The 27,720-nt window shown below is 37.7% G+C and overlaps 1 protein-coding gene across 8 annotated transcripts in view; it reads left to right on the top strand.

The window, feature by feature from the left end:
- Window positions 1–27,720, top strand: part of LACE1 (lactation elevated 1) — a 201,090-nt gene that overhangs the window by 42,184 nt on the left and 131,186 nt on the right. For all 8 annotated transcript variants that reach the window (XR_826767.1, XR_826768.1, XR_826770.1 and 5 more), the window contains exons 3-6: window positions 3,742–3,793; window positions 15,550–15,651; window positions 16,571–16,701; window positions 26,375–26,474. Coding sequence is in view for 3 of the 8 variants with exons in the window: in XM_010856641.1 (XP_010854943.1) it covers window positions 3,742–3,793; window positions 15,550–15,651; window positions 16,571–16,701; window positions 26,375–26,474 (385 nt within the window). In the remaining 5 variants the exon portion in view is untranslated. The remainder of the gene's footprint in view (window positions 1–3,741; window positions 3,794–15,549; window positions 15,652–16,570; window positions 16,702–26,374; window positions 26,475–27,720) is intronic.

The raw sequence follows: 27,720 nt of genomic DNA, 5'->3' as shown, positions 1-27,720 counted from the left end.
TATCTGAGGTTATTGATATTTCTCCCAGCAATCTTGATTCTAGCTTCTGCTTTATCCAGCCTGGAATTTTGCATGATATACTCTGCATATAAGTTAAATAAGCAGGATGACATTATACAACCTTGACGTACTCCTTTTCCTATTTGGAACCAGTCTGTTGTTCCATGTCCAGTTTTAACTGTTGCTTCCTGACCTCCATACAGATTTCTCAAGAGGCAGGTCAGGTGGTCTGGTATTCCCATCTCTTGCAGAATTTTCCACAGTTTGTTGTGATCCACACAGTCAAAGGCTTTGGCATAGTCAATAAAGCAGAAATAGATGTTTTTCTGGAACTCTTGCTTTTTCGATGATCCAACGGATGTTGGCAACTTGATCTCTGGTTCTTCTGCCTTTTCTAAATCCAGCTTGAACATCTGAAAGTTCATGGTTCAGGTACTGTTGAAGCCTGGCTTGGAGAATTTTGAGCATTACTTTGCTAGCGTGTGAGATGAGTGCAATTGTGCAGTAATTTGAACATTCTTTGGCATTGCCTTTCTTTGGAATGAAAACTGACCTTTTCCAGTTCTGTGGCTACTGCTGAGTTTTCCAAAATTGCTGGCATTCTGAGTGCAGCACTTTAACAGCATCATCTTTTAGGATTTGAAATAGCTCAAGTGGAATTCCATCACCTCCACTAGCTTTGTTTGTAGATGCTTCCTAAGGCCCACTTGACTTCACATTCCAGGATGTCTGGCTCTAGGTGAATGATCACACCATCGTGGTTATCTGGGTCGTGAAGATCTTTTTTGTATAGTTCTTCTGCTTCTGTTAGGTCCATACCATTTCTGTCCTTTATTGTGCCTATCTTTGAATGAAATGTTCTCTTGGTATCACTAATTTTCTTAAAGAGATCTAGTCCTTCCCATTCTGTTGTTTCCCTCTATTTCTTTGCATTGGTCACTGAGGAAGGCTTTCTTCTCTGTCCTATTCTTTGGAACTCTATATTCAAATGGGTATATCTTTCCTTTTCTCCTTTGCTTTTAGCTTCTCTTCTTTTCTCAGCTATTTGTAAGGCCTCCTCAGACAACCATCTTGCCTTTTTGCATTTCTTTTTGTTGGGGATGGTCTTAATCATTGCCTTCTGTACAATGTCACGAACCTCTGTCCATAGTTCTTCAGACACTCTCTCTATCAGATCTAATCCCTTGAATCTGTTCGAATCACAGCAAAATATGTTGTGAGCAAGTAATCAATTGCTGTGACATTGCCAGTTACTTTCTGCGAAAGTTGCTTTCAAAAGATTTCTAATACATAAAATGTACTTAGAGATTATTAAGTTGTATATAAGTTTTCTAATTTGAAGCTGTTTTAAAATTATTGAGGGAAAAAAAATTGTTGAGGAGCACATTGGTTTTTTTCTGGAAAGTTGAAAATAGAATAACCAATGTATAAGAATGGTTCATGTAAGATATTAAAACAAGGCAAATTAAGGAGTTTTGGCAGGAGTAGTTTCTTCTTTCTCTTGAGATTTAAGAATAGATGGAGAGTTGATGTGCAGAAGAACACAGGAAAGGCATCCAGTTGGCAGAATCAAAGCAAAGCAGATTCTTTTGCCTAAACTGATGAAGGTTCTTCTGGAAGGGGCTGATGAAGTCAGGGGCTGGATTTATAGAGAAAGCTAAGAGGAGAGCAAGAGAGGTTTCTGAGGCATACCAGAGTGAATCCACATATTAAAAAACAAAAGTGTTATAAAAGATCCTGAAATCTAGCTTTTGCAAATGTTCTCTGTCAAATTATCTACTGCTGTGGTGATGCTAAATGGCATAACCTTTGCTTCCTTCCACTTTTGTTGTTGTTTAGTCATTAAGTCATGTCCGACTCTTTGACACCGAATGAACTGTAGCCCACCAGGCTCCTTTGTCCAGGGAATTTCCCAGGCAAGAATACTGGAATGGGTTGCCATTTCCTTCTCTAGGGGATCTTCCAGGGATCAAGCCTGTGTCTTCTGCTTTGGCAGGTGGATTGTTTAGTACTAAGCCACCTGGGAAGCCCCTTTCTGCTTTTATCCTCTCTGTACTCTCTTGGATCTGGCTCTCCTTGGTTTTTACATAGGTGTCTAGGAACTGTCATAGAGTTTGAAGGTTACTCTTCTAAGTGGAACAAAATTTAGAATGGTAATTTGGGTTGATAATAATGTCGGACAAAGAGAAGTTCCATTTTGTTTCTTTTTGAGGCCTTCATCCTCCTGCTTTGGTCTGTACTTGATTGCTTTCTTGTCCTGCTTGTGCCACTGTAGCCTAGGTGTTCATATTTCTGCTGGGGAAGATTTTTTAAGACCTTGTAAATGTGGAATGTCAACTTCCATTTTCACACTTGATGGTTAGATGGGAAATCATTGTCTCTCAAATTTTATTCAAGTTTTATAAGTTTTTTATGACTTGTCTCTACCACTTCCCTCCTCCACTGCCACCTTGGATGTTTGTAAGATTTTCTTTATTTTCCTTGTGTCAGAAATTTCAGGATTATGACTTGGTGAGCAAGAGTAAGTTAAGTTGCTTCAGTCGTGTCCAACTCTTTGTGACCTCATGGACTATAGCCCACCAGGCTCCTCTGTCCATTGGATTCTCCAGGCAAGAAAACTGGAGTGGGTTGCCATGCCCACCTCCAGGGGATCTTTGAAACCCAGGGATTGAACTGGTGTCTCTTATGTCTCCTGCATTGACAGGCAGGATCTTTGCCACCAGCACCACCTGGGAAGCTCTTGTGACTTGGCATGGGTCTTATTTCCCTCGTTGTGCTGGATGCTTACTCTGTCCTCCTCATCTTAAAATTTCATCCTTCAGATTTGAGAAAAATCTTAGGTAATTTCCTTCTCTCTTTTTTATCTTTTCCCTTTCTGGAATTCCTTTTGGTTAGCTCTTGGACCTCCTGAATTAATCCTGTAATTTTCTTACATTTTCCATCTTTTATTGTTACCATTTGTTTTATTTCTGGAATTTTATTTCTGGTACTGTATGTTAAATTTCAGAGTACTCTCCTTTGTTCTTAATATTCCTTTTTAGAAATTGCATTTTGTTCTTGCTTTATAGTTTTAATAACTTATTTTCCTCAGCATATTAATTATACTGGTTATAGTTTTATTTTGACGTTTCCTTTTGCAGTCTGTTGCCTCTGTATATTTGCTGTGGTCTCCAACTTTCATAATGAGAGTTTTTTTTTTTTTCTTCCAATTTCTATTGATTCTGAGCTGTCAAATCATTTTAGTGTCATTTCAGATACTAATGAGCTGATTGAAGGCTGACTCTTAAGAGATTTGTTGACTAGCGTACTTTACTGTAAGGTGATCTGATAGGGATCCCGTTCTTTCTTTGGGAGAAACCAACACACAAGTGCCTTTTTCTCTGGAAACCATTTAGTTTCTCCATAAAAAGTCTTCTGATCTCTTGCTTGCTGGGAATGAACTAGGCTGTCATTGTTTGGGGAGCCCATTTGCAAATGAGTGGAACGATTACATGGTTAGTAAATGGTGAAGGAGGTGTAAACTTAAGTTGTGTGACTTCAGAGCTTTGCTCTGAGCTACTGATTCTTGCCTTCTATGTTAAAATGTAAGTGGGGCATCATAGCCTTTTATATCAAGTTTTTTGTACTTACTGTGTGCAGTAGCCTGTTTCACTCCTATATATAGCTTGGTTAGGAACACTGTGTATGATGATATTCATTTATTTCCACATTGGAGATTTATAATTTTTTCTTAATTTGCAGCTTTTTTCAAGGAGCAAACCTCCAAGGGGCCTGTATGTTTATGGAGATGTGGGTAAGTGTGTTAAAATAAGTTTTAAGTGGTCTAAACAAAAAGTTTCCTAGCTTTCACTCAGAGAAAACTTCCATTTCTATCTTTCAACACACCACCAGCAGGAATAGGATGAGATGAGGTAAAACAGGGGAGAGGAGAGGATTGTAGATTTCTTAGGTTTTACTTTTATTTCTCATGGGCTGTGACTGTAGTTGAAGGCATGATTAGTTAGCATGTTAGGTGCAAACACTATTTAATGAATAAAGTGAATTGATCTCAGTGACAGAAATCATCTCTAGATAGGTTATTTGATAAATCAGAATCTCATTGCTCAGTGCTGTTTGACTCAGCTTAATAACTTAATAAGTTGCTCATTTTAATTTTAATTTCCACTAATACTTCTACTCATAATCTAAACTCTTGCTCCTAATTTAGTTATCTTCAGTCTATTGATGAGTGCACACTCTAAACATATAAGTGGTAACATTTCCTTCTCGCACTTCCAGTCATTGGGCATGAAGACTCATTTTCTTGGAAACTTTGTGAACTGTCAGTTTCTCTAATATGTGGGCGTGCTCAGTCATGTTCGATTCTTTGCAGCCCTGTGAACTGTAGCCCGACAGGCTCCTCTATCCATGGAATTTTCCAGGCAGGAATACTGGAGTAGGTTGCCATTTCCTACTCCAGGAGATCTTCCTGACCCAGGGATTGAACCCACATCTCTTGCATCTGTTGCATTGGCGGGCGAATGCACCACCTGGTAAGCCTTTCTGTAATAGATTTTCCTAATCAGTTGTCTTGCTTCTTCCTTGACTTCATTATTGATGAAGTTGTCTGTTTTCTGGTTTCGATTTTCCTTCAACCAAATCCTTTTGTTCTAGTCCTAAACCTTTCCCTAGTTATCCACCTTCACGAATGCCATGAAGGTGGCTCTTCTGTCGTCTGGCCTTATGGCTTGCCAATCACTTCTTTTTTTTTTTTTTTTTCCAATCACTTCTTTATTTGGCATACTCAAAGTATTTGATGTAACGAGATCAGTTTTCAGTTCAGTTCAGTCGCTCAGTCGTGTCTGACTCTTTGTGTCTGACCCCAAGAACTGCATCAGTTTTAGTCCTTGACTGATCAACAAGCCTCAGACTCCCTTGTAGCCATAACAGATTTTCATTGTGAGGAAGTGGTGGCAGAGGTTTATTATCTTAGTAAGAATTTTAGGATAATAGGAGTTGTATTGGAGAAGGAAATGGCAACCCACTCCAGTGTTCTTGCCTGGAGAATCCCAGGGACGGGGGAGCCTGGTGGGCTGCCGTCTGTGGGGTTGCACAGAGTCGGACACGACTGAGGCGACTTAGCAGCAGCAGCAGCAGGAGTTGAATAAGTAGTTACACTGCCTTAAAGGTCAAACTGTTCTTTTCTTTTCTCGGTCCTCTCTCTTATTCTGATGTTTATTAATGCCTCTAAATGTCCGTTTTACATTTATAGATTTAGCAAATCTAATAAATGATTAGTGTTCAGTTTTTAAAAAGGGAATGATAGAGATTCTTGAAGTTCTTTTATCTTTCTTTCTAAATTATTAAAAACATTTTTATTGGCGTTTAACTGCTTTACAATGTTGTGTTAGTGTCTGCTATGTAGGAGAGTGAGTCAGCTATACGTACACATGTATCCCCTCTTTGTAACTGCAGAGCGTTGAGTAGAGTTTCCTGTGCTGTGCAGTAGGTTCTCCTGAGTTTTCTGTTTTATACATAGTAGTGTATATACGTCAGGCCCAATCTCCTAATTCATCCCATCCGCCCTTTCCCCTCTTGGTGTCTATATGTTTGTTCTCTATCGCTTTGTCTCTGTATCTGCTTTGCAGATAGGTTCATTTGAGCCATTTTTCTAGATTCCACATATACATGTAAATATATGGTATTTGTTTTTCTCTTTTAAGTTCTTGAAACTTGTAGATTTTAAAAATGTGAAAGAATCTCAAACTATTCTTTTTCTTTGTTCATCAGCTAATTGGTATTTCTGAGACCAATGTATGCTTACTCAGCATCTAATTTATATCAGGTACTTGATCAGATTATGTGTCTGCACCTTTGGCTATCGCTAGGAGATCTCATTCTGTAGTCATCTCTCATTTTTTTGCCTCTTTGGAGAACATTTACTTCCTGTACCTTTACTTTCATGTTCAGTCATTGCTAAAATCAGAATCTTTGTTTCCCCTGTTTCTTTAACCACTTAACCATAAATGAAGATGCTTAGTAAAGCACAACAGTTTCCACTTCTGCAAAAGGACTTAAAAAAAAAGCACAAATATGGAGGTTGTTGGATTTTAGTTTTGAAAATACAGCCATATTCTAATACATTGAAGGGAGGTACAATAAACATAATTCATCTGAATGTTTGAAAGAATTAGAAAAGATGTGATAACATGGTATATTCACATAGGCTGGATGTGTGGTAATCTTTGGCTATGCACATCTTCATAACGTAGAGAGGGGAAGAGAAAGGAATTCTGAAACAGGAAGTGAGGTGAACATTTTGGTGGCTTTACTCTTTAGTTTAGAATTCTTACAAAATAGATAATAAAAGATAGGTCAAATTTTCATTTTTGTGGGGCTTACTGGCTGGGAGAGTAGCCTCGGCATGTCTTCACAAGCTCTTATTCTTTGTTATTTTTCTTTTTTAGACTTGGGAAACAAGTATTCAATTTTAAAGAGACTTGATGGAAAAGATGTCTGTTTTATAGCAATCCCTTTTCCTCTCCTTATTCCTGCCCTTGGCTTGGGCTCTGTTACACCCACCTCACTCTGCTCTTATCTTCATAGGTGTGTTGAGATAATCGATCAGATAGGCTAGGGAACCCCCGGAACGTTGATATCATCATGGTTCAATCTTGAGATGTTTCATTAACAAAAAGCTTATTATATCTCGTGCAAAAACCAAAAGCTGCAGTAGTAGTATTTTGTGGCTTCATTCTTATCCTACAGCTGGCTTTCTTACAGCAAGGTTTCAGCTCTAGACTAACAGAATGTGTGATGACAGGGTTAATGATTTCTCTCATGTATCAGAAGAGAATAAAGTCCCTTTTTTGCGGTCTCCTGGTTTAACCTCACTTGTTTCACACTAGTAATTTTACCAGTGGAAAGGTAGACTGGTTTTAAGGTTAGGAGTTGGAAAGCAAAATTCTGCTAAGTGGGAGGTAATGGTGGAAGCTACCACTTCCAGCTCCTTCTGTGGGGGAGTCGGGGGTGGAGGGTGTCACCTGTGAAAAGAGCACCACTAGAGGAGGCTCTTGAGTAATGATTTTTGGCTTCCCAGCTATGGGCTTAAAAGTTAGAACTTACTAGAGTTTACATGGCTTCCCAGGTGGCACTAGTGGTAAAGAACCCTCCTGCCATTGCAGGAGATATGAGATGCAGCTTTGATCCCTGGGTTGGAATGATCCCCTGGAGAAGGGCATGGCAACCCTCTCCAGTATTCTTGCCTGGAGAGTTCCATGGACAGAGGAGCCTGGTGGGCTACAGTCCATAGGGTTGCAAAGAGTCAGGCATGATTGAAGCAACTTATCATGCACAAGAGTTTTAGGTTTTATAAATGACTCCCCTAGTAAGATTGATTGTCTTATCTTGAGAAAATTACAAGGTTTTATTTAGGATTCTGTAGATGCCAAAGCTGGAGAAGGCAATGGCACCCCACTCCAGTACTCTTGCCTGGAAAATCCTGTGGATGGAGGAGCCTGGAGGGCTGCAGTCCATGGGGTCGCTAAGAGTCGGACACGACTGAGTGACTTCCCTTTCACTTTTCACTTTCATGCATTGGAGAAGGAAATGGCAACCCACTCCAGTGTTCTTGCCTGGAGAATCCCAGAGATGGAGGAGCCTGGTGGGCTGCTGTCTATGGGGTCCCACAGAGTTGGACATGACTGATGTGACTTAGCAGCAGTAGCAGCAGATGCCAAAGCAAAATTGTGAGGTAAGGGAAATTTAGTGTTGGTTTCTTCCTTACTTTTCCCCAGCATTCTTCCAGTTACTTGACAAATAAGCACCTGCCTTGTGCCCCGTTGTCTGTTGTTTCTGGAAATGTAATGATGAATGAAAGCAGACACAGCCTTTGCTCACTCAAGGTTTACAAGCTGTGGCAATGGCTTTTTTGGACATGGCTCACAGGTAGTAATTTACTTTACATCCTGAGGTAGTATATCCTTGGGTGTGTGCACACCACACACGTATAAACTTCTTTATCCTGTAAGATTTCCTATAACCTGGACATTGCTGATGCACACTGAAGTGTGATGTGAGTCTTCCAATTTTGTCTTTTTCAAGATTATTTTGGCTATTCTATTGCCTTTGCGTTTCCATGTTCATTTTAGAATTCATTTGTTCATTTAAAAAAAATCTTAGGATCCTGAGATTTCGACTGGGAGTATGTTAAAGACATGTTAAAGATCAATGTCTACAGAGAATTGATAACTTAAAATATTGAGCATTCCAATCTATCACCATGGTATATTTCTTAATTTTAAAATATTTTCTTTAATTTCTCTCAGTGGTATTCTTTAGTTTGTAGTACAGAGGTCTGCCATGTGTTTCAATAAATTTGTTCCAGTGTCCAGTGTATTTTATGTTTTCTAATGCTATTGCAAATGGTTGTTGTTGGTCATTGCTCAGTCATGTCCGACTCTTTGTAACCCCATGGACTGCGGCATGCCAGGCTTCCCTGTCCTTCAGCATCTTCCAGAGCTTGATCAAACTCATGTCCATTGAGTTGGTGATGCCACCATCCCACCATCTCATCCTCTGTCATCCCCTTCTCCTCCTGTCTTCAATCTTTTCCAGCATCAGAGTCTTTTCTAATGAGTCAGGTCTTTGTATCAGATGGCCAAAATATTGGAGCTTCAGCTTCAGCATCAGTCCTTCCAATGAATATTCAGGATTGATTTCATTTGAGATTGACTAGTTCGATCTCCTTACAGTCCAAGGGACTCTGGAGAGTCTTCTCCAACACCACAATTCCAAAGCATCAATTCTTCAGCGCTCAGCCTTCTTTGTGGTCTCTCACATCCATTCATAACTATTGGAAAAACTGTAGCTTTGACTAGACGGACCTTCGTTGGCAAAGTAATGTCGCTGCTTTTTAATATGCTGTCTAGGTTTATCATAGCTTTTCTTCCAAGGAACAAGCGTCTTTTAATTTCATGGCTGTAGTCACCATCCACAGTGATTTTGGAGCCTAAGAGAATAAAATCTGTCACTGTTTCCACTTTATCCCCTCTCATTTGCCATGAAGTGATGGGACCAGATGCCATGATCTTCGTTTTTTGAATATTGAGTTTTAAGCCAGCTTTTTCACTCTCCTCTTTCACCTTCATCAGAAGGCTCTTTAGTTCTTCACTTTCTGCCATAAGGGTGGTATCATCTGCATAATCTGAGGTTATTGATACTTCTCCCGGCAATCTTGATTCCAGCTTGTGTTTCATCCAGCCTGGCATTTCACATGATGTACTCTGCATAGAAGTTAAATAAGCAGGGTGACAATATACAGCCTTGACGTACTCCTTTCCCTATTTGGAACCAGTCTGTTGTTCCATGTCTGGTTCTAACTGTTGCTTTTTGACCTGCATACAGGTTTCTCAGGAAGCAGGTAAGGTAGTTTGGTATTCCCATCTCTTGAATTTTCCAGTTTGTTGTGATCCACACAGACAAAAGCTTTAGCAAATGGTATTGTATGTTAACATTTAAATTTCCAGTTGATCACTGCTAATATGTAGAATCAATTGATTTTTTGATGACTTTGCTAAACTCAGTATTAACTCTAGTGGTTATTTGGTAGCTTCTTCAAAATTTTTTTGTGTTTCCAATCATGTCTGTAAATAAAAGAATTTACTTTTTTCCTTTACAATGTCTATGCCTTCTGTTCAGTAGTTCTTTTTCTTGCCTCATTTCATTAGCTAGGATGCCATACGGTGTTGAATAGAAGTCATGAGAGTGGGTGTCCTTGTGTCAAATTTTGGGGAGAAATGTTCAGTCTTTTCTAGTGAGTATGATGTTGACTATAGGGTATGTGTGTTTGTGTGTCTGTGTGTGTGTTAATGTATTAGTTTTTTGTTGTTGTTGTTGTCGTGGCAACATATATATAATATAAAATTTACTATTTTAACCTTTTTAACTGTATGGTTCAAAGGCATTTTAAGTACATTGAAATTGTTGTGCAGACATCACCTCTGTTTGTCTCCAAACATTTTCATCTTCCCAAACTGAAACTCTGTACCTATTAGACAATAATACCCCTCCCTCCCAGTCCCTGGCAACCAACATTCTACTTCTGTCTCTAGGAATTTGACTACTTTCAGTTCAGTTGTTCAGTTGTGTCCGACTCCCTGTGACCGCCATGGACTGCGGTACACCAGGCCTCCCTGTCCATTACCAACTCCTGGAGCTTGCTCAAACCCATGTCCGTCGAGTCTGTGATGCCATCCAACTATCTCATCCTCTGTCATCCCCATCTCCTCCTGCCTTCAATCTTCCCAGCATCAGGGTCTTTTCCAGTAAGTCAGTTCTTTGCATCAGATGGCCAAAGATTTGGAGTTTCAGCTTCAGCATCAGTTCTTCCAGTCAATATTTAGGACTGATTTCCTTTAGGTTGGACTGGTTGGATCTCCTTGCAGTCCAAGGGAGTCTTAAGAGTCTTCTCCAACACGTCAGTTGAAAAGCATCAATTCTTTGGCGCTCAGCTTTCTTTATGGTCCAACTCTCATATCCATACATGACTGCTGAAAAACCATAGCTTTGACTATATGGACCTTTGTTGGCAAAGTAATGTCCTCTGCCTTTTAATATGCTGTCTAGGTTGGTCATAGCGTCTCTTCTAAGGAGCAAGAGTCTTTTAATTTCATGGCTGCAGTCACCATCTGCAGTAATCTTGGATCACTCACTGCTACTTTAGGTATCTCATGTAAGTGGGATCGTATAATGCTTACTTATTCTTTTGTTTCTGAGTCATTTCATCTAGCATAGTGTCTTCAAGATTCATCCATGTTGTAGTGTGTGTCAGAATTTCATGCTTTTTTTAAGGCTAAATAATATTCTGTCATATTGTTTATACCAATTTTGTTTATTCATTCATCTACTGATGGATGTTTGGGTTATTCCCATCTTTTGACTAGTGAATAATGCTGCTGTAAACATTGATGTACAGATATTGTTTGAATCCCAACTTTCAGGTGTCTTGTATATATCCAGAAGTAGAACTGCTAGATCACCTGATCATTTTATGATTAATTTTTTGAGGAACTGCCATACTGTTTTCCATAGCAACAGCACCATTTTACATTCCCACCAGTGATGTACAAGTTTTCCCATTTTTCCGCATCCTTATCAACCTGTTTTTGTTTGTTGTTTTCATAATATCCATCGTAATGGATATGAAGTCATAGCTCATTGTAGTTTTAATTTGCATTTTTGAAATGTTATTGAGTATCTTTTCACTGTAGGTTTTTTGGTATTTGTCCATTATGAGGTCAAGGAAGTTTGCTTCTTTTTTTTAGTTTGCTAAGAGTTTTTACTGTGAATTTGTGTTGAATTTTTTCAAAAATTTTTTCAAACATTGTGAGAATTATATAATCCTTAAAAGTTTTTAACAGGAATGTAGTTGATTTACAATGTTGTGATACTTTCTGCTGTACAGTGGAGGGAATCAGTTTTTATATATATATATATATATATACATCCGCTCCTTTTTAGATTCTTTTCCCATATAGGCCATTACAGGGTACTGAGTAGGGTTCCCTATGCTATACAGCAGGTTCTAATTGTTTTCTGTTTTACATATAATAGTATATATATGGGCTTCCCTGGTGGCTCAGATGGTAAAGAATCCGCGTGTAATGTGGGAGACCTCGGTTCGATCCCTGGGTTGGGAAGATCCCCTGGAGGAGGGCATGGCAGCCCACTTCAGTATTCTTGCCTGGAGAATCCCATGGTAGAGGAGCCTGGTAGGCTATACAGTCCATAGGGTTTCAAAGAGTCAGACATGACTGAGGCAACTTAGTACACATGCACAGTATATATATGTCAGTGCCAGTCTCCCAATTTATCCCTCCCCTCTCCTTATCCTCTGGTAACTCTAAGTTTGTTTTCTATATCTTTGACTCTACTTCTGTTTTGGAAATAAGTTCACTTATTCCCTTTTTTTAAGATTCCACATGTAAGCAATATCAAATGATATTTGTCTTTCTGTTGTTTGACTTACTTCACTCAGTGTGATAATCTCTAAGGCCCTCCAAGTTGCTGCAAAAGGCATTATTTTGTTCTTTTTCATTGTTGAATATTATTCCATTGTATATATGTATCACATCTTCTTTATCCATTACTCTGTTTATGGACGTTTGGGTTGCTTCCATGTCCTGGCTATTGTAAATAGTGCTGCAGTGAACATTGGGGTGCATCTCTCTCTTTTTTTTTAAAAATATATTTTATTTATTATTTGGCTGCACCAGATTTGGGTTGCAGCCTGCTGAACCTTTAGTTGTCACATGTGGGATCTAGTTCCCTGGCCAGGGAGTGAACCAAGGACCCCTGCGTTGGGAGCAGGGAGTCGTAGCCACTGGACCACCAGTGAAGTCCCCATATATCTTTTTGAATTATTGTTTTCTTTGGGTATATGCCCAGTAGTAGGATTTTTGGGTCATATGGTAATTCTATTTTTAGTTTCTTAAGGAACCTCCATACTGTTCTCCATAGTGGCTGTACTACTTTACATTCCCACCAACAGTATAGGGGGATTCCAGGATTATCTAATTTTTTTTTAAATTGACATGTTTTTCTAATTTTATTGAGACGTACTTCATATATAACATTATGATTCGTATGTGACATACGTAAGCTTAAGTTGAACAACACAGTGAATGTATTGCAAAACTAAACTTATTTCAAACTTACAGCAATAAGTTTAGTTTCCATTCATTATCTCAGTTTAATATAAATATATATGGATGTGAGAGTTGGACTATAAAGAAAGCTGAGTGCTGAAGAATTGATGCTTTTGAACTGTGGTGTTAGAGAAGATTCTTGAGAGTCCCTTGGACTGCAGGAGATCCAACCAGTCCATCCTAAAGGAGATCAGTCCTGAGTGTTCATTGGAACTACTGATGTTAAAGCTGAAAACTCCAATACTTTGGCCACCTGATGCAAAGAGCTGACTCATTTGAAAAGACCCTGATGCCTGGAAAGATTGAAGGTAGGAGGAGAAGGGGATGACAGAGGATGAGATGGTTGGATGGCATCACTGACTCAATGGACGTGAGTTTGGGTAAACTCTGGGAGTTGGTGATGGACATGGAGGCCTGAGGTACTGCAGTCCATGGGGTCGCAAAATGTTGGACGACTGAGCAACTGAACTGAACTGAACTGAACAGTATAGGAGGGTTCCAGGATTATCTAATTTTTATATGTTGAATTTTATTGTGACAGGTAGTTAAATAAGTTACTTGCCAGCTTGATTCATTTGAAGTATTTTTTTTTTAATTGAAAACTTCATTGAGGTAATTATAGATTCAGATGGAGTTATAAGAAGTAATGCAGAGAAATCTCTATGCACTTTACTCATTTCCCCACTAAGGCAACATTTTGCAAAAGTGTAGTATAAATATCAAAACCAGGATATTGACATTGATTCAATTCACTGATCCTATTCAGATTTCTCCAGTTTTAATTATATAGTCATCCCTAGGTATCCACAGGGTATTGGTTTCAGTAGTCCTCGAGGATATAAAAATTTGGAAATATTCATGTCCCTTATATAAAATGGCATAGTGCAAGGAATGCACTGGGAGTTCCACATCAGCTGTGCTGTACTCACTTAGGTGTGTATATTTATTTCTATACAGTTTCTCACCTATGTAGGTTCATATATCCACTGCTTTAGTCAAGGTACTGAACAATTGTATTACCACAAGAATTCCTTGTATTGCCCATCATTTTATAACCATACCTATTCACCCTCCATTTCTACATCCTGGCAACCACTAATCTGTTCTCCATTTCTAAAATTCTGTCATTTCAAGAATGTTATATAAATAAGAAAGCTTGTAACTTTTTAAGATTGGCTTTCTTTTTTTTACTCAGCATAATTCAGTGGACCATCATTCAAGTCGTTGTATGTATCACTATCTCTGGAAATGGCTCATCTCACAGCTTTCTTTGGCTCACGTTATGAGGTATCACCTTACACGTGAACAGCTGTTACTCAGTGAAAGACTCAAGAGTGCCCACGTGTTGGTTTCTGGGGCCCTTTCATTATAGAACTGCCTCCTCTCTGGCACTTTGCCTCACAAATTTCACCTGCATTTTTGGACTCCCACAATCCTGATCTCTTAGCCCAACTCAGTTAGACCTGGGTATTTTACCTCTTTCTGTGCAGCAATCTGAAAAGTGCCTGCAAGCTAAAATCTGGAGTGACATAGGGCTCATCTTCTTAATCCAGTTGTCTGCTGATGGGCAGTTGGGTTGCTTCCACATTTTGGCTGCTGTAAATAGTGCTGCTGTGAACATTGGGATGCATGCATCTTTTAAAGTTGGTGTTTTCATTCTTTCCAGATATATGCCCAATAGTAGAATTGCTGGATCATATGGTAGTTCTATTTTTAGTTTTTAAAGCTATCTCCATACTGTTTTCCATAGCTACTGCACCAATTTACATTCCCACCAACAGTGTACAAGGGATAGTACAGGAAGCCATGAGGATGAGAGACAAGACCAGCATTCCCTGGCCTGCCTGCTGGGGAATGCTGGGTGTGAAATGAACTTGATCACTTCCAGTGTCCTCAAAGCTCTGGGCTTTCTGTGAGGGAATAGGCTTCTGGTGCATGCCTTATTAAATGCTCAGGCTGTTGATTCTTTGATTGCTAATGTGATCATAGTGATTAAAAGTTTCAGAGTGTGTGTATTTATTTAACTTTAAAATTATTAAAGTTGGATAATTTAATTATAAAGGTTAACTGTATCTGAATTTAACTGTATCTGTATCTGAATTTCTTTCAAAAGCCTATATTTTCAGCTTTTAAAAAAAGTATTATAATTGTCAATTATCCAGCTCTAATCTACAGCTATTATTTATTTGCAGTTTTTATGTTAGATGCTAGTCTATATTTTCTTATTTTTTACTGGTGAATTTTCCATAGTGCCTGAGACAGTTCCACAGGCTTCCCTGGTGGCTCAGATGGTAAAGAATCTGCCTAGGATGTGGGAACCCAGGTTTGATCCTCGGGTCTGGAACTTACCCTGGAGAAGGGAAGGGCTACCCACTCCAATATTCTTGCCTGGAGAATTCCATGGACAGAGGAGCCTGGTGGGCTACAGTCCACAGGGTCGAAAAGAGTCAGAAATGACTGAGTGACTGACACTTTTTCTCATGCTAAGTAAGGGCCATTACTTATTTTATTTATTATTATTTTAAATAAAATAATTATTTTATTTATACTGGTGCCTTTCAGAAGAGATACTGACTGATAAATAATCTGTAAATCTTGCCAGTTATGAACATAGTTCTCTGGAGGAAATAGTCCCCAGAGTGCTAACTAGATGTATTTCCTAAAACAGATTTTAACAAAAAAGAATAATATCAACATTTTATTTTTAGGTAGTTTAACATAAGAAATAAACACTCCTTTAAAAAAAAAAGTAACATAGTGTTAAGTTTTCCAGTAGCAGAGTGTGGGTTCATTATCCCAAAGCTAATGAACAATCGCTAGAGCAATCAGTACATACTGTTTAATAGTATTTTTTTTTTTTAAGGTACAGGGAAAACAATGGTGATGGACATGTTTTATGCTTATGTGGAAATGAAGAGGAAAAAACGTGTTCATTTTCACGGTTTCATGCTAGACGTTCACCAGAGTAAGTTAATGATCTGAAAGAAGTGATTTTTAAGTGGCCAAACACAGCAAAGTAATTTTCCTCATTTTAAAGTTCTTAATCTAAAAAATTAGATTTTTGCTAAAAGTAAGATTTTATTTAGTTTCATTTGTTTTGTGCTATATTGAAATAATTAGTGATGTGTCCAGAGTTGGTCCTAGAGACAAATTCATTCCTTCCAAATCAGAGAACAGAGGTTACTCTGTGAAGGCCAGACATTTCCTCTACTAAGGATTAGTAAGAAATGTTAAAGCCTCACCTGTCTCACCAGGGTATTCTTGATTAGGCCCTTTCCTCCATGTCACCTTAGCATGCGGGCATTCAGTTTGTTCTTGTATGTATGCTTTATTGCTTTGTCAGTGGTCTTACATTATTTCATCTTTGCATTATTTGTTTACCAGCCATACTGTAACCTCCTCAGGGCAGGAATATTATACTTTTCTTCAAATACTTTCAGTGTTTAGTAACATATAGTGAATGAAGTGGGCCTGGCTGGAAGTAAGGGAACATCCTGATTAGACGTGCCAGACATAGAGGGCAGGTTGACCTCCTGTGCCTGCATCCCTGAAGTCCTCAGGGCTAAGATCCATCTGTTGATCCATCAGCCACCATCTAATCATCTGTTCTGTCACTTTGTCATCTCCAAAGTGGCTGAAGAGTGGAGATGGAATGATCACAGAGTGTCCTTACAACCATGGGGATGTAGTAATATGTGAACAACTTATTTTGAGGTAGAGAAATTGCAACCAGCCTCAATAATCATATTTGCTTATATGTGAAATTTAAACTTCATTTGTATATTCACGCTGTTTCATTTAGAGGTTTAAAAAGTGTGTACTTAGGTGTCTAAAATGTACTTTTAGTACAATATTTGATTTGTGTTTAATTTCATCCATTTAAGGAATACACCGCCTTAAACAGAGTTTGCCAAAGAGGAAACCAGGATTCATGGCTAAATCATATGATCCAATAGCTCCTATAGCTGAAGAAATTAGTGAAGAAGCATGTCTCTTATGTTTTGATGAATTTCAGGTAAGGTAGAGATGTTTCATAGATGTAGAATGGTATACTGAGTTAAGTGTGAGTATTTCAATTCTGTTCCTGATTTTATCAGTTTTTATAAATTAATACTTTATCTCTTATGACTTTAATTTTGTTATCTAGTCCTTGAGTCAGCACAGCATCACTTGCACAGGGCAAATTGACCCATCTACTTTTGTATGGCCAGTGAAAAAAAAAAGATTTTTATATTTTTTAAAAAAAGGAAAAGAGGGCTTTCCTGTTGGCTCATTGGTAAAGAATCCACCTGCCAGTGCAGGAGAGGCAAGTTCTGTCCCTGGCCTGGGGAGATCCCACGTGCTGGGAAGCAACTCAGCCCACAGCTATTGAGCCTGTGCTGTGAGCCTGGAAACCTCAACTATCAGCTACTGAAGCCCAGGCACCTAGAGCCTGTGTCCCCCAACAAGAGAAGCCACCGCAATGAGAAGTTTGCACACTGTTATGAAGCATAGCCCCTGCTCACCACAGAGAAAGGCCTGCACAGCAGAAAAGACCCAGAACAGCCAAAAATAAACAAATAAATAAATAAATGAAATTATTAAAGAAAAAAAGAAAACAAAAATGCATCAGACAGTCTATATGGCTGGCAAAGCCTAAAATGTTTACTATTCTTCCTTTTGTAGGAAGCTTGCCTATCCTATATTCTAATCAATGGATTCACATTTCCCCTACATCATGATGTAGGGGAAATAATATTATGATTACAAAATAATATCTTTAAAGATATTTGAAGTTTTTTTTTTCAAGTGTTATATAAAAAATAAAGGATTCACACATCTCATTTAAGCCTCATCACTTATCTGTGATGAAGGAAGGGAATGGTTGAGTTGAAATTTTAAAGTTTGTTTTGGTTTTAGGGTTTGAAATTGTGCATTTAAATTGGTAATACGTTATTTCTTGGTCTTTATTTCTTATGAGAGCAGTTATCGCATCAAGGCAAGCAAAGTCTTATGCTTATTCTGTGTCCTCTGTATCCTTCTGTATCCCAGTGTTAAAATAGTAGTAGTAAAAATAACAGCAACAATAATAATGATACAAGATACTCTAGGTTAAGAATTATTTTCTCTTTATTTGACTGTTCTTTTTGGTAGTTCTGAAATGCTTTTTCTAAGATGCTTACCATAAGTGCAATTGATTATTGGAATGAAAATAGAAAAATCCATATGTACTGAATATAAGCTCAAAATAAATCCGTGAGTACTGAATATAAGCTTAAAAACAGGGCATCACACCCAAAACTTCTGAAAAAATATTTCTGGACCCGAGTGCAGAAACTCCTGTGTCTGATTGCCTAGAATAAAGGCCCAGAGAACTTTCAAGAGTAGGGAACTAACATTAGTTATATGCCTACCCGTGGCTCAACTGGTAAAGATTCTGCCTGCAATGTGGGAGACCTGAGTTCAATCTGTAGGTTGGGAAGATCGCCTGGAGAAGGGAACGGCTACCCACTCCATTATTCTGGCTTGGAGAATTCCATGAACTATATAGTCCATGGGGGTCTCAAAGAGTCAGACATGACTGAGTGACTTTCACTTTTCACTTTACCTCAAGGCAGGCCCTGGGTGACTCATACATCTCATCTAAGCCTCACAATGTATTTGTAATGAAGTGAGGAAATTGCTCTGGTTGAATTTTAAAGTTTCTTCCAATTTTAAGATTCTCTGAAATTATGCATTTAAATTGGTAGTGCATTATTTCCTGTTATTCTGTGCGAGTTAGTGGGTAGATCTATGGCCAGGATTCCTTTATCCCAAATGAGGCAAGTTGGTCTCCTCTAGCAACTCAATTGGAGAAGGTGATGGCACCCCACTCCAGTACTCTTGCCTGGAAGATCCCATGGATGGAGGAGCCCGGTAGGCCGCAGTCCATGGGGTGTCTCAGAGTCGGACAGGACTGAGGTACTTCACTTTCTCTTTTCACCTCCATGCATTGGAGAAGGAAATGGCAACCCACTCCAGCATTCTTGCCTGGAGAATCCCACGGACAAGGGAGCCTGGTGGGCTGCCGTCTATGGGGTCGCACAGAGTCGGACACGACTGAAGCAACTTAGCAGTAGCAGTAGCAGCAACTCAATACACACAGCTCACAACGGTCTCAGTTTATGATAGAGGAGAAAGGAGAATTTTTTTTAACCAGTAATGGTGTTACACTGAACCATCTGGGGAGGAGGAATTTTTACCTCTTTCTCCCTTCAGTCATATTCAGACAGCCTGGCATTCGCATTCACCCTTTGTGTTATAGAACTACAAAGGTCTTCGGAAGAAAGGCTTATGGAAAGAGATGTTCCTTAGCTGCTCTGAAGAGGTACACTGAGTACACGAGTGCACTACAGAAAGAGAGGGCCTTATTTAGTTCTAAAAATAGCACCGAGTTAACAGTTATGTGGCCTTCAACAAGTCAGTCATGAATCACTGAACGCCATCTCTCTTGGTTTCTCATTATGAGTTTTAACCAAAATATCTCTAAACAAAATCGAATCGACAGAGTTAAATTTTTTTTTCCCCTTAGAAACAGAAGTTTTATTGAAAGAGGGAAACCAGTGATGTGAACAAAGCACTACTTCTGTATGTTACTTGTGTTGTGTCAGCTTTTTAAACAAAAGAAACTTTGAGGTACATGACTCTGAGTACCTTCTTTTGCCACAGTTATCAGGTATTCAACACATTAAATTTTTGATTAAAGGTATTGAAATTAAAATTTTTAAAGTATATTATTACCCAAACTTTGTTAAGAAATTCATGGCTTACAAAGTGTCCTTACTTCACTTAATTCTATTAAATAGTTATTCTGCATGATGGAAGTAACTAATAGAGTTGGCAGGACCATTGATAAGACTGTTTAGGAATGTTAGGAGAAGATAAAAATCTGGTTGTGCAAAGATCCCGAGAAGATTTATGCCAAGCAGGGCCAAATTACATACTAGGCACAGCAGGTACAGCACTGAGAGTCCATGATACTTTAAGGGACCCATGAAAATAATTTTTTTTATAATTTGGAGAAGAAATGAATATATCAATAGTGAATCCAGCCTGTATCTGTCTGTATCTGTACTATATTTGTTTATACGAACACAGTTATAAAATGTAATTTATATGTATATAGATGTATATTTATATATATGTTTAAATATATTTTAATTGAGGAAAGGTCTTCTGAAGGTTAAAGGGCCCATGAAAATCATATTGCTATCCTCATAGTGAGGTCTTAATAGAAACCTGTCTGATTGCTGGATATTCTCTGTTGAGTTCAAATTTTAGAAGATTGATACATGGTTGTGAAGAAGGAAACAAAAGCAACTATCTATCGGGATGAATCAAGTATTGTAAATGAAATGTAAGGCAACAGAAAAGATTTTTGAAATTATGTATTAGGGGAGATCAAGAGGGAGACAGATCCCTTGCTTATAAAATGTTGCTTGCTAACAAAGAGAAAGTGAATGTGACGCAGCTGTCTGTCATCTCCTACTTTATCCAGAATTGGTTCATTCATTCATTTACTCATTCACCCCAGTTGTCTTAAAGAGCCTTATTCCTTTCTATAGGACCCTATCTGTACCACAGTCACATGGATCATGTCAGGACATCTGATCTATGAGTAGCTAATCTACAAGCTTGTCAACACCCGTGGACTTGTGTGGTGTGGCCTAGTGCTTAAGCCAGTCATACATTTTTTCTTGTGTATTTGAACTAAAAGGTACAGAGGGAAGTTGCCACTTAGTAATGAGCCAAGAACAAAGAGATTTAGGAAGTAGCTGAATCACATTAGCGGAAGGAGTACCAGGGTCCTCCCTAGGCAGCTGCTGAGCTCTCCAGAGCAACCTGTAATTTCAGGCCAGTTTCCAGCACCAGTTCCCAGGAGGTGCTTTCAGTGCTATTTCATCCTGGGATCTCAAGTATAAACAAGCCCTTTCCTTTAGCTGAATCTCCTGTTTCTTGCCAAGAGTTTTGATGAGAAAGGAATTATTCAGTTTATGTCTTGCTCTTATCTTCTGTATTGAAAAAAAATTTCCTGTGATCTAGAACAAATAGAGTGAATAGAAGTAAAGTAATGTGAGGAAATGTTATCTTCCTTAATATCTGTTACCTCTAATGGGAGGAGGTTTACCTGGATGAACCAAAGCCCAAGAAAAGCAAAGAGAAGAGGTATACATTAGGATGCTTTTGGCTGCAGGTAACAGAAAACCCAACTTAAAAGGGCTTAAACTCTAAGGCAGAATATAAGATGGGATTATAAGGCAGGAGAAAGGAATGGCAACCCACTCCGGAATTCTTGCCTGGGAAATTCCATGGACAGAGGAGTCTGGCAGGCTACTCAGTCAGACACGGCTGAGTGATTAAGACTTTCACTTTTCAAGATGGTGTCATCCCCCTTGCTCAACCCTGCTCCCCACCAGCCCCCGCTTCCTCTCTAACCTTATCACTCTTACTTTCAGACTCACTGAATGCTCCCTACTTTTTCCAATCCTATTTTCTTCATAGATTAGGGAACCATAGGTATTGGTTGTTTTTATACCAAATACTTGTTTCTCACCAGAGTTCTGAAAAAAATATGCAGAAAGACTACAGAATGAGACTGAAAAACAACTTGATTGCTTTTATTTGCTCCCGTATTTTAGGGTAGCATGCTAGTATGGTAGCGTTTACCCTCTTCTCTTGAGCAAAGTTGGCCTGAATGTCTTAGAATGAAAAATGTTAATAGTCTTGCTTTTTTGTTTTTCCTGCAGTACCAAACTTGAACCTTGGAGCTTATCACTGCATGCAAGAAAAGACTAGTATTTGCATATACCTTTTGGAGAAAAGCCAGGGAAATTGAGAATATAAGGGCAAGAATGAGGGCAGAGTTGATCACTGAGCAGAGCCTAAACAGATCGCTAAACAGAGGTGGCTCAGAGGTTAAAGCGTCTGCCTGCAAGGCAGGAGACCGGGGTTCAATCCCTGGGTCAGGAAGATCCCCTGGAGAAGGAAATGGCAACCCACTCCAGTATTCTTGCCTGAAGAATCCCATGGACGGAGGAGCATGGTAGGTTACAGTCCACGGGGTCACAAAGAGTCGGACGCGACTGAGAGACTTCACTTTCACTTTCACTTTGGAGAAAAGCCAGGGAAAGCGAGAATATAAGGGCAAGAATGAGGGCAGAGTTGATCATTGAGCAGAGCCTAGATTTCCTAATTTCAGTATCCTGTGGACTGTCTTCCACTGGTCTTAGAAAAGCTCCTTCTAGCACATCAAAACTGGGTTAACTGCCAGTTCAGGTCTCTACTGGTCTTCCTTTTCTAAAAATCAAGAAGATAAAATGATATCTCAGAGTATTGGCACACCAGCACTCTGACCCCAGCGTCTGTACAATTTAGAACAAACAAGCTAAGCCTTTGCACTTTCTGCATGGAATGGCCTCCCCTACATGTCCATCATGATACTCTCTTACTTCTTCAGATCTTTGCTTAGTTATACCCTTAACAAGGCCGATACCCTGTTTAAAAATACAGTTGACTCCCACACTTCTAAAGCCCCTACCCTTTTTTTTCCATAACATATATTACCTCTGACATATATCTACTTATTTATTGTTTACTACTTATTATACATATTTCTCTACAGGAGTGTAAACTCGAAGGTTGTTTTGCTGATTGATGTATCTCAAATGTCTAGAATAGTGCTTGAGTATAAATGAATGAACAAATAATAATGAGCGAGCAAATGAATGAATAAATCTTAGTATCAGTTAATAACTATTGAAGTTATTGAAGTGCTCCCCCAACTAAGCCCACTTCCTTCATATATAACAACCTGCATTTTTTCCTGTCAATGTTCTGAATTATCTTAGCATTTTTGTCTAATAGGTGAAAAATGGGATCTCATTGTTTTAATTATATTCTTTTAATAATATGGTTTGTCTTTTTTGTATATATTTGCTTACTGTTAAATCCATCTTTTGTGAACTAACTGTTGGATTCAATGACCATTTATTTATTAGGGTGCTTTTATTCTATCAGTATATGCTGTAATAATATTAGCTACTGTTTACTGAGTGTTCTCTATGTGCCTGTGCTCCTAACTACTGTGCTATGCTGTGTATCATTCCATCTACAGCTAAAATTCTAAACAGTTACATAAAAATCATATGGTATTATCCTCAACATACAGAGGTAACAGTCATAATGAACATTTCTTGAGGATTTACTATATCTAATGATTTTGCAAGGTAGTTGTTGTTACTGCCTTTATTGGATTGATGAGAGAATTAAGGGTCAGAGAAGTTGAGTTACTTTTCCAAGGTTACAGAGCTGGTAACTCTTGAATCCATCATCAGTGCTCTTATTCACTAGTAATAAAGGCTATGTTGTATGTTCTTTTTGTTATATGTCTTCTATTATATGTTTAAATATATAGACCTAGAACTAGGTGGGTTTTTAGAAAATCTTTTAATGATAGAATGTAGAAATTATCCTTAAGCCTAGTAAGCCTAGTACATACATTGCTGATTTGCTAGTGCAGTTTTTAGGCACTTTAATCTCTATGACAGTGTATCTGCAATCACCACTTCACTTTAAAAATTGAATCCTATTACTGGTCTTGATTTTTAATTATTATTGACCATTAGATGGTGTTAATTAATATAATATTTATTTTATAGGGGGATGAATGGGAACAATTGTTGCTTAAAAACAATAATACATTGTTTCTTTTCTCTTAAATTTAGGGCTTTTTTAAGATTATGTTTTGGTAGCATTCAGATTACATTTGCAGAAGGTCAGTTTTACCAAGCGTAGTATTTCAGTTTTACCTGTTATCAAATACATTGTTCTTGTTTGAGAGATTTGTGTAGATAGAATATTTTTATGTGTTTTAATTATTAATTACTGAAATAAAAGAATAGGTTTTCCTTAAAGTTTTCTTTAGGGTCTTCATTATATTCTCTTTGAATATTAATATTTATTATTAAGCCATTTATGATTCTGAAGATATCAGAATACTGAAGGAGACTGAATTTTTTAAAAAATGTTTTCTCATGTTTCTTTTAGGGACACTGGATAGATATTTTACTAATATGGTCCAAAAAAAAAAAAGAATTCTGATGAGCAGAATATCATGCAAAATTCTCCTCTATAAGCTATCAATATCATTTAAAAAATAGTTTTGACCGTTTTTATAAAACAGGAAAGCTATTAAAAACTGCTAATAAAAAATAGGTGCTTATTTTTGTGCTAATACTAATTACTAATAATGCATGCTTATGTTTGTCACTCATTACATGGCCCTGTACCAATCAGTAGATGACTGAGACTCAAGTACTTACACATGTAAATTAACCATTAGATTTTTTTTTTCCTTTTTTTTACTTAAGCGAGTCATGATGGAAAGCAACTCTAGGTCATAAAAAAATCTTTTCTCTTTAATGCTAATGAAATGTCTCCACTCTGTATTAGCAGACTACCCTTAGTGGTAATCTGTAGCCTTCTCTTTTGTTCCTGGTGGTAATGAAATGCTGGGTGATGAAAAAGCTCGCTCTTCAAGAATGTGTGGCCAATTGTCTTCTGTTCACTTATACTGTAAAATTACTGTTCCCCAGCAAAGCTGAACAAGTGCAAGGACAAGATCAAAAGAGTATGCATTGGCACCCGGCTACACCAAGTGACTCCTGCTTTATTAATTAGCCATCGCTTCTCCAAGTTAATTTACTCTGCTAGAGCAAAAACATTCTGTAATACAAAAACAACAAATTATAATTCAACCACCAGTCCTTATTGCTTGCTTTTTCAACTTCCAGTTTAAACCTTTGCACAGTGTTATAAGCTAAATGTCCCTTCACTTATCTGAACCTTTAGGGCACAAAAGCTATTCTAATTTTTTTCAAGAAAATCAGTGAGATAGTCAAATGATCATTTTTATTCTCTAAAATTGGGTGATTTTAATTAATAACCATTCTTTTTAAAAGTCAGTGTATTGGGAATCCAATTTAAAAGTGCAGTTGCTTCTAAAATTTGCAAGCTTGTTCTGTCCTCTCATCAGAAATGCCACTGGTGTTTAAGCATTTGAAAAGGGCCTTCTCTGTGAGTGTTTTGGCGGAAGCAAAATTTGACAGTGATCCTAAGCTCCAAATTAAATAATATCAGTACCACTTTCCTTTTCATTTTAATCACCACTTTGTAAGTTCTTTAGGTCTTTTTAAATTTTTTTAGTTAATGGTTTAAAGTTAAAGCCTGAGACAGCAAAAAAAAAAAAAAAAGATCTGCACATTCCCATATCCTGGTTTGATTTGGTTTTGTTCAGGTGGGAAGGAAATCAACTTTTGAGTGAGATATCAGCTGAAAGAGAGAAGTGATTTAGACTTCTGTCACCCAGATTGTTGTTAGTTGTGTTACAACCATTTAGTCGGTCACTTTTAGTATTTTGATCTAATTTGAAAAAATGTCACTAGTTTCTGTGTACTTTAGCATGGTTTAAAAATAACAATGTGATATATATTGTGTGATATATTTTTATGAATATAAAATAAGTTTTATTGAGATTACCTAAAATGTGCTGTTAAAGGAAGATCAAAACATTTTTACACTGAGAGTATCCAAAACCATGTTATTATGTTCATAGGGTAAGGTGCAATAATTAATATCAACCTTCACTATATATTTATTTGTGAAGTCAACTTCCTTCCCTCCCTAATTTCTGTATTTCTTTGTGATTTTAAAAAGCTTTTTAAAAAAAATTATCATTAAGATTGCTTGTTAATTGTGGATTAAAAAATAATCTTAGAAAGTATCAGTGGTCATATTATCTCTGTAACTTAGATGAAATAGTTTTATCTGCATTGTTTATTTCTGTTTTAGTCAGAAGCTATTTTGTTTTTTTTCAGCACCGTGTTAACCATTCTTATAAGGTTGGTTTTTTTGTTTTTGGTTTTTTTTTGTAGAAGGAATATTTGTGTTTGTGAAGGTTAGCAGAGGCTGGCTGTGCTGGAAATGACTGCAGTGCCTTTTGATTATTCATGGACAGTAATAGAAGGCACTTAAAAAGAACAATGAAATTGCTTATTTTTGTGATGGGCCATCTGTTGAATTGTTTTGTGCAACAATTGCACAATAGTATCTATGTCATATCATTCTATTTTCAACAGCAGCTGATTTTGTCTCACAGGCTACTTGTCCTTATTTCTAAAGTCCCATGACCATTTAAAGTCACCTTTTCAAGGACCTTTGCCAGAAAGGTGTTAGAAATCTCAAACAGCCTGTGTTTTTTTTTTTTTTTTTCTCTTTTTTCCTCTCTCCTCTTTATTTGGAGAGAGAGGCTGTAATGGGAGTAGGAGGCGGGAGTATGAGGGGGGAGTTGGTTATGTTAGTTCTAATTAGTTAGATTTCCTAAATGTTTAGGACAATTATCTGTGCTTTCCACCTGTAGTTCTATGAAAGAAGTTAACATAGAATCATTTGATAATTTGTGTAGAAATGATAGGCTTGCAAAAAAGAAGAGTCAAGTTTAACTGACTACAGTCTTCCATGCTTTTAATTATCTACTCTTTTCTTCATGATAATTAGAATTTTTCTCTTGGAATTCACTTCCATATTAAAAAAAAAAAAAAAAGATGAGCCATTAGCAAATTTGTTAGAGCAGAAGTAAAATTAAAATAAAACAAGTGTGTTGCTGTCCATAGGTCACTGACATTGCTGATGCCATGATTCTGAAACAGCTTTTTGAAAATCTGTTCAAAAATGGGGTCGTCGTTGTGGCAACATCCAACAGGCCACCGGAAGGTAAAAACAAACATTGTGCTAGTCTTATCCAATTAGGTGGGAATGAATAAGCTTTTAAAAATTCATAATTTTGTACTCATTTTATTATGTTAATAAATCTGATGACTTAGTTTTATCCTAAGTTTTATAGCTAACTTAATTTGAAAAATCAGTCGGTATTTGTATTTGAAAATGTTTTAGCATGCTAAATCCAGGTGATCTCCTGTGTTTGACACACTTGCAGTTTTTCTCTGAGTATTCGATATGCATATTAAAAATACTGGCCTTTCTAACTGCTTTTTATGGGTCATGAAAGAAACTCAGTGAAATGAAAGGAAAAATTCCTAATTGAATCTTGGGAAAAGACTTAAAGCTTGCCTGCATAAGTGGTTTCTGATACTTCATTTATCATTTCTGAAAAAGCACTTGTGGCTTATTAGGACATTGTTTAAGAATTAAAATATAAGAAAATGTAGATAAAAATAGCAAGTTAAAATCTTGTATCTTTCAGCCCATCATGTGGTCAATTGAAGGTTGAATACTACCAAAAAATAGTATTTTATGTATTCTTAATGTTGACTGTGTGGATCACAATAAACTGTGGAAAATTCTGAAAGAGATGGGAATACCAGACCATCTGACCTGCCTCTTGAGAAACTTATATGCAGGTGAGGAAGCTACAGTTAGAACTGGACATGGAACAACAGACTGGTTCCAAATAGGAAAAGGAGTATGTCAAGGCTGTATATTGTCAGCCTTATTTAACTTACATGCAGAGTACATCATGAGAAACGCTGGGCTGGATGAAACACAAGCTGGAATCAAGATTGCCGGGAGAAATATCAATAACCTCAGATAGGCAGATGACACCACCTTTATGGCAGAAAGTGAAGAGGAACTAAAGAGCCTCTTGATGAAAGTGAAAGAGGAGAGTGAAAAAGTTGGCTTAAGGCTCAACATTCAGAAAACTAAGATCATGGCATCTGGTCCTATCACTTCATGGGAAATAGATGGGGAAACAGTGGAAACAGTGTCAGACTTTATTTTTTTGCACTCCAAAATCACTGTAGATGGTGATTGCAGCCATGAAATTAAAAGACGCTTACTCTTTGGAAGGAAAGTTATGACCAACCTAGATAGCATATTGAAAAGCAGAGACATTACTTTGCCAACAAAGGTCCGTCTAGTCAAGGCTATGGTTTTTCCTGTGGTCATGTATGGATGTGAAAGTTGGACTGTGAAGAAAGCTGAGCACTAAAGAATTGAT

Source organism: Bison bison, unplaced genomic scaffold (genome assembly GCF_000754665.1).
Source record: "Bison bison bison isolate TAMUID 2011002044 unplaced genomic scaffold, Bison_UMD1.0 scf7180017864373, whole genome shotgun sequence".
Classification (NCBI taxonomy): Eukaryota; Metazoa; Chordata; class Mammalia; order Artiodactyla; family Bovidae; genus Bison; species Bison bison.
The sequence above is the reverse complement of the archived record's forward strand: the minus strand, read 5'-3'. Positions and strand labels throughout refer to the sequence as shown.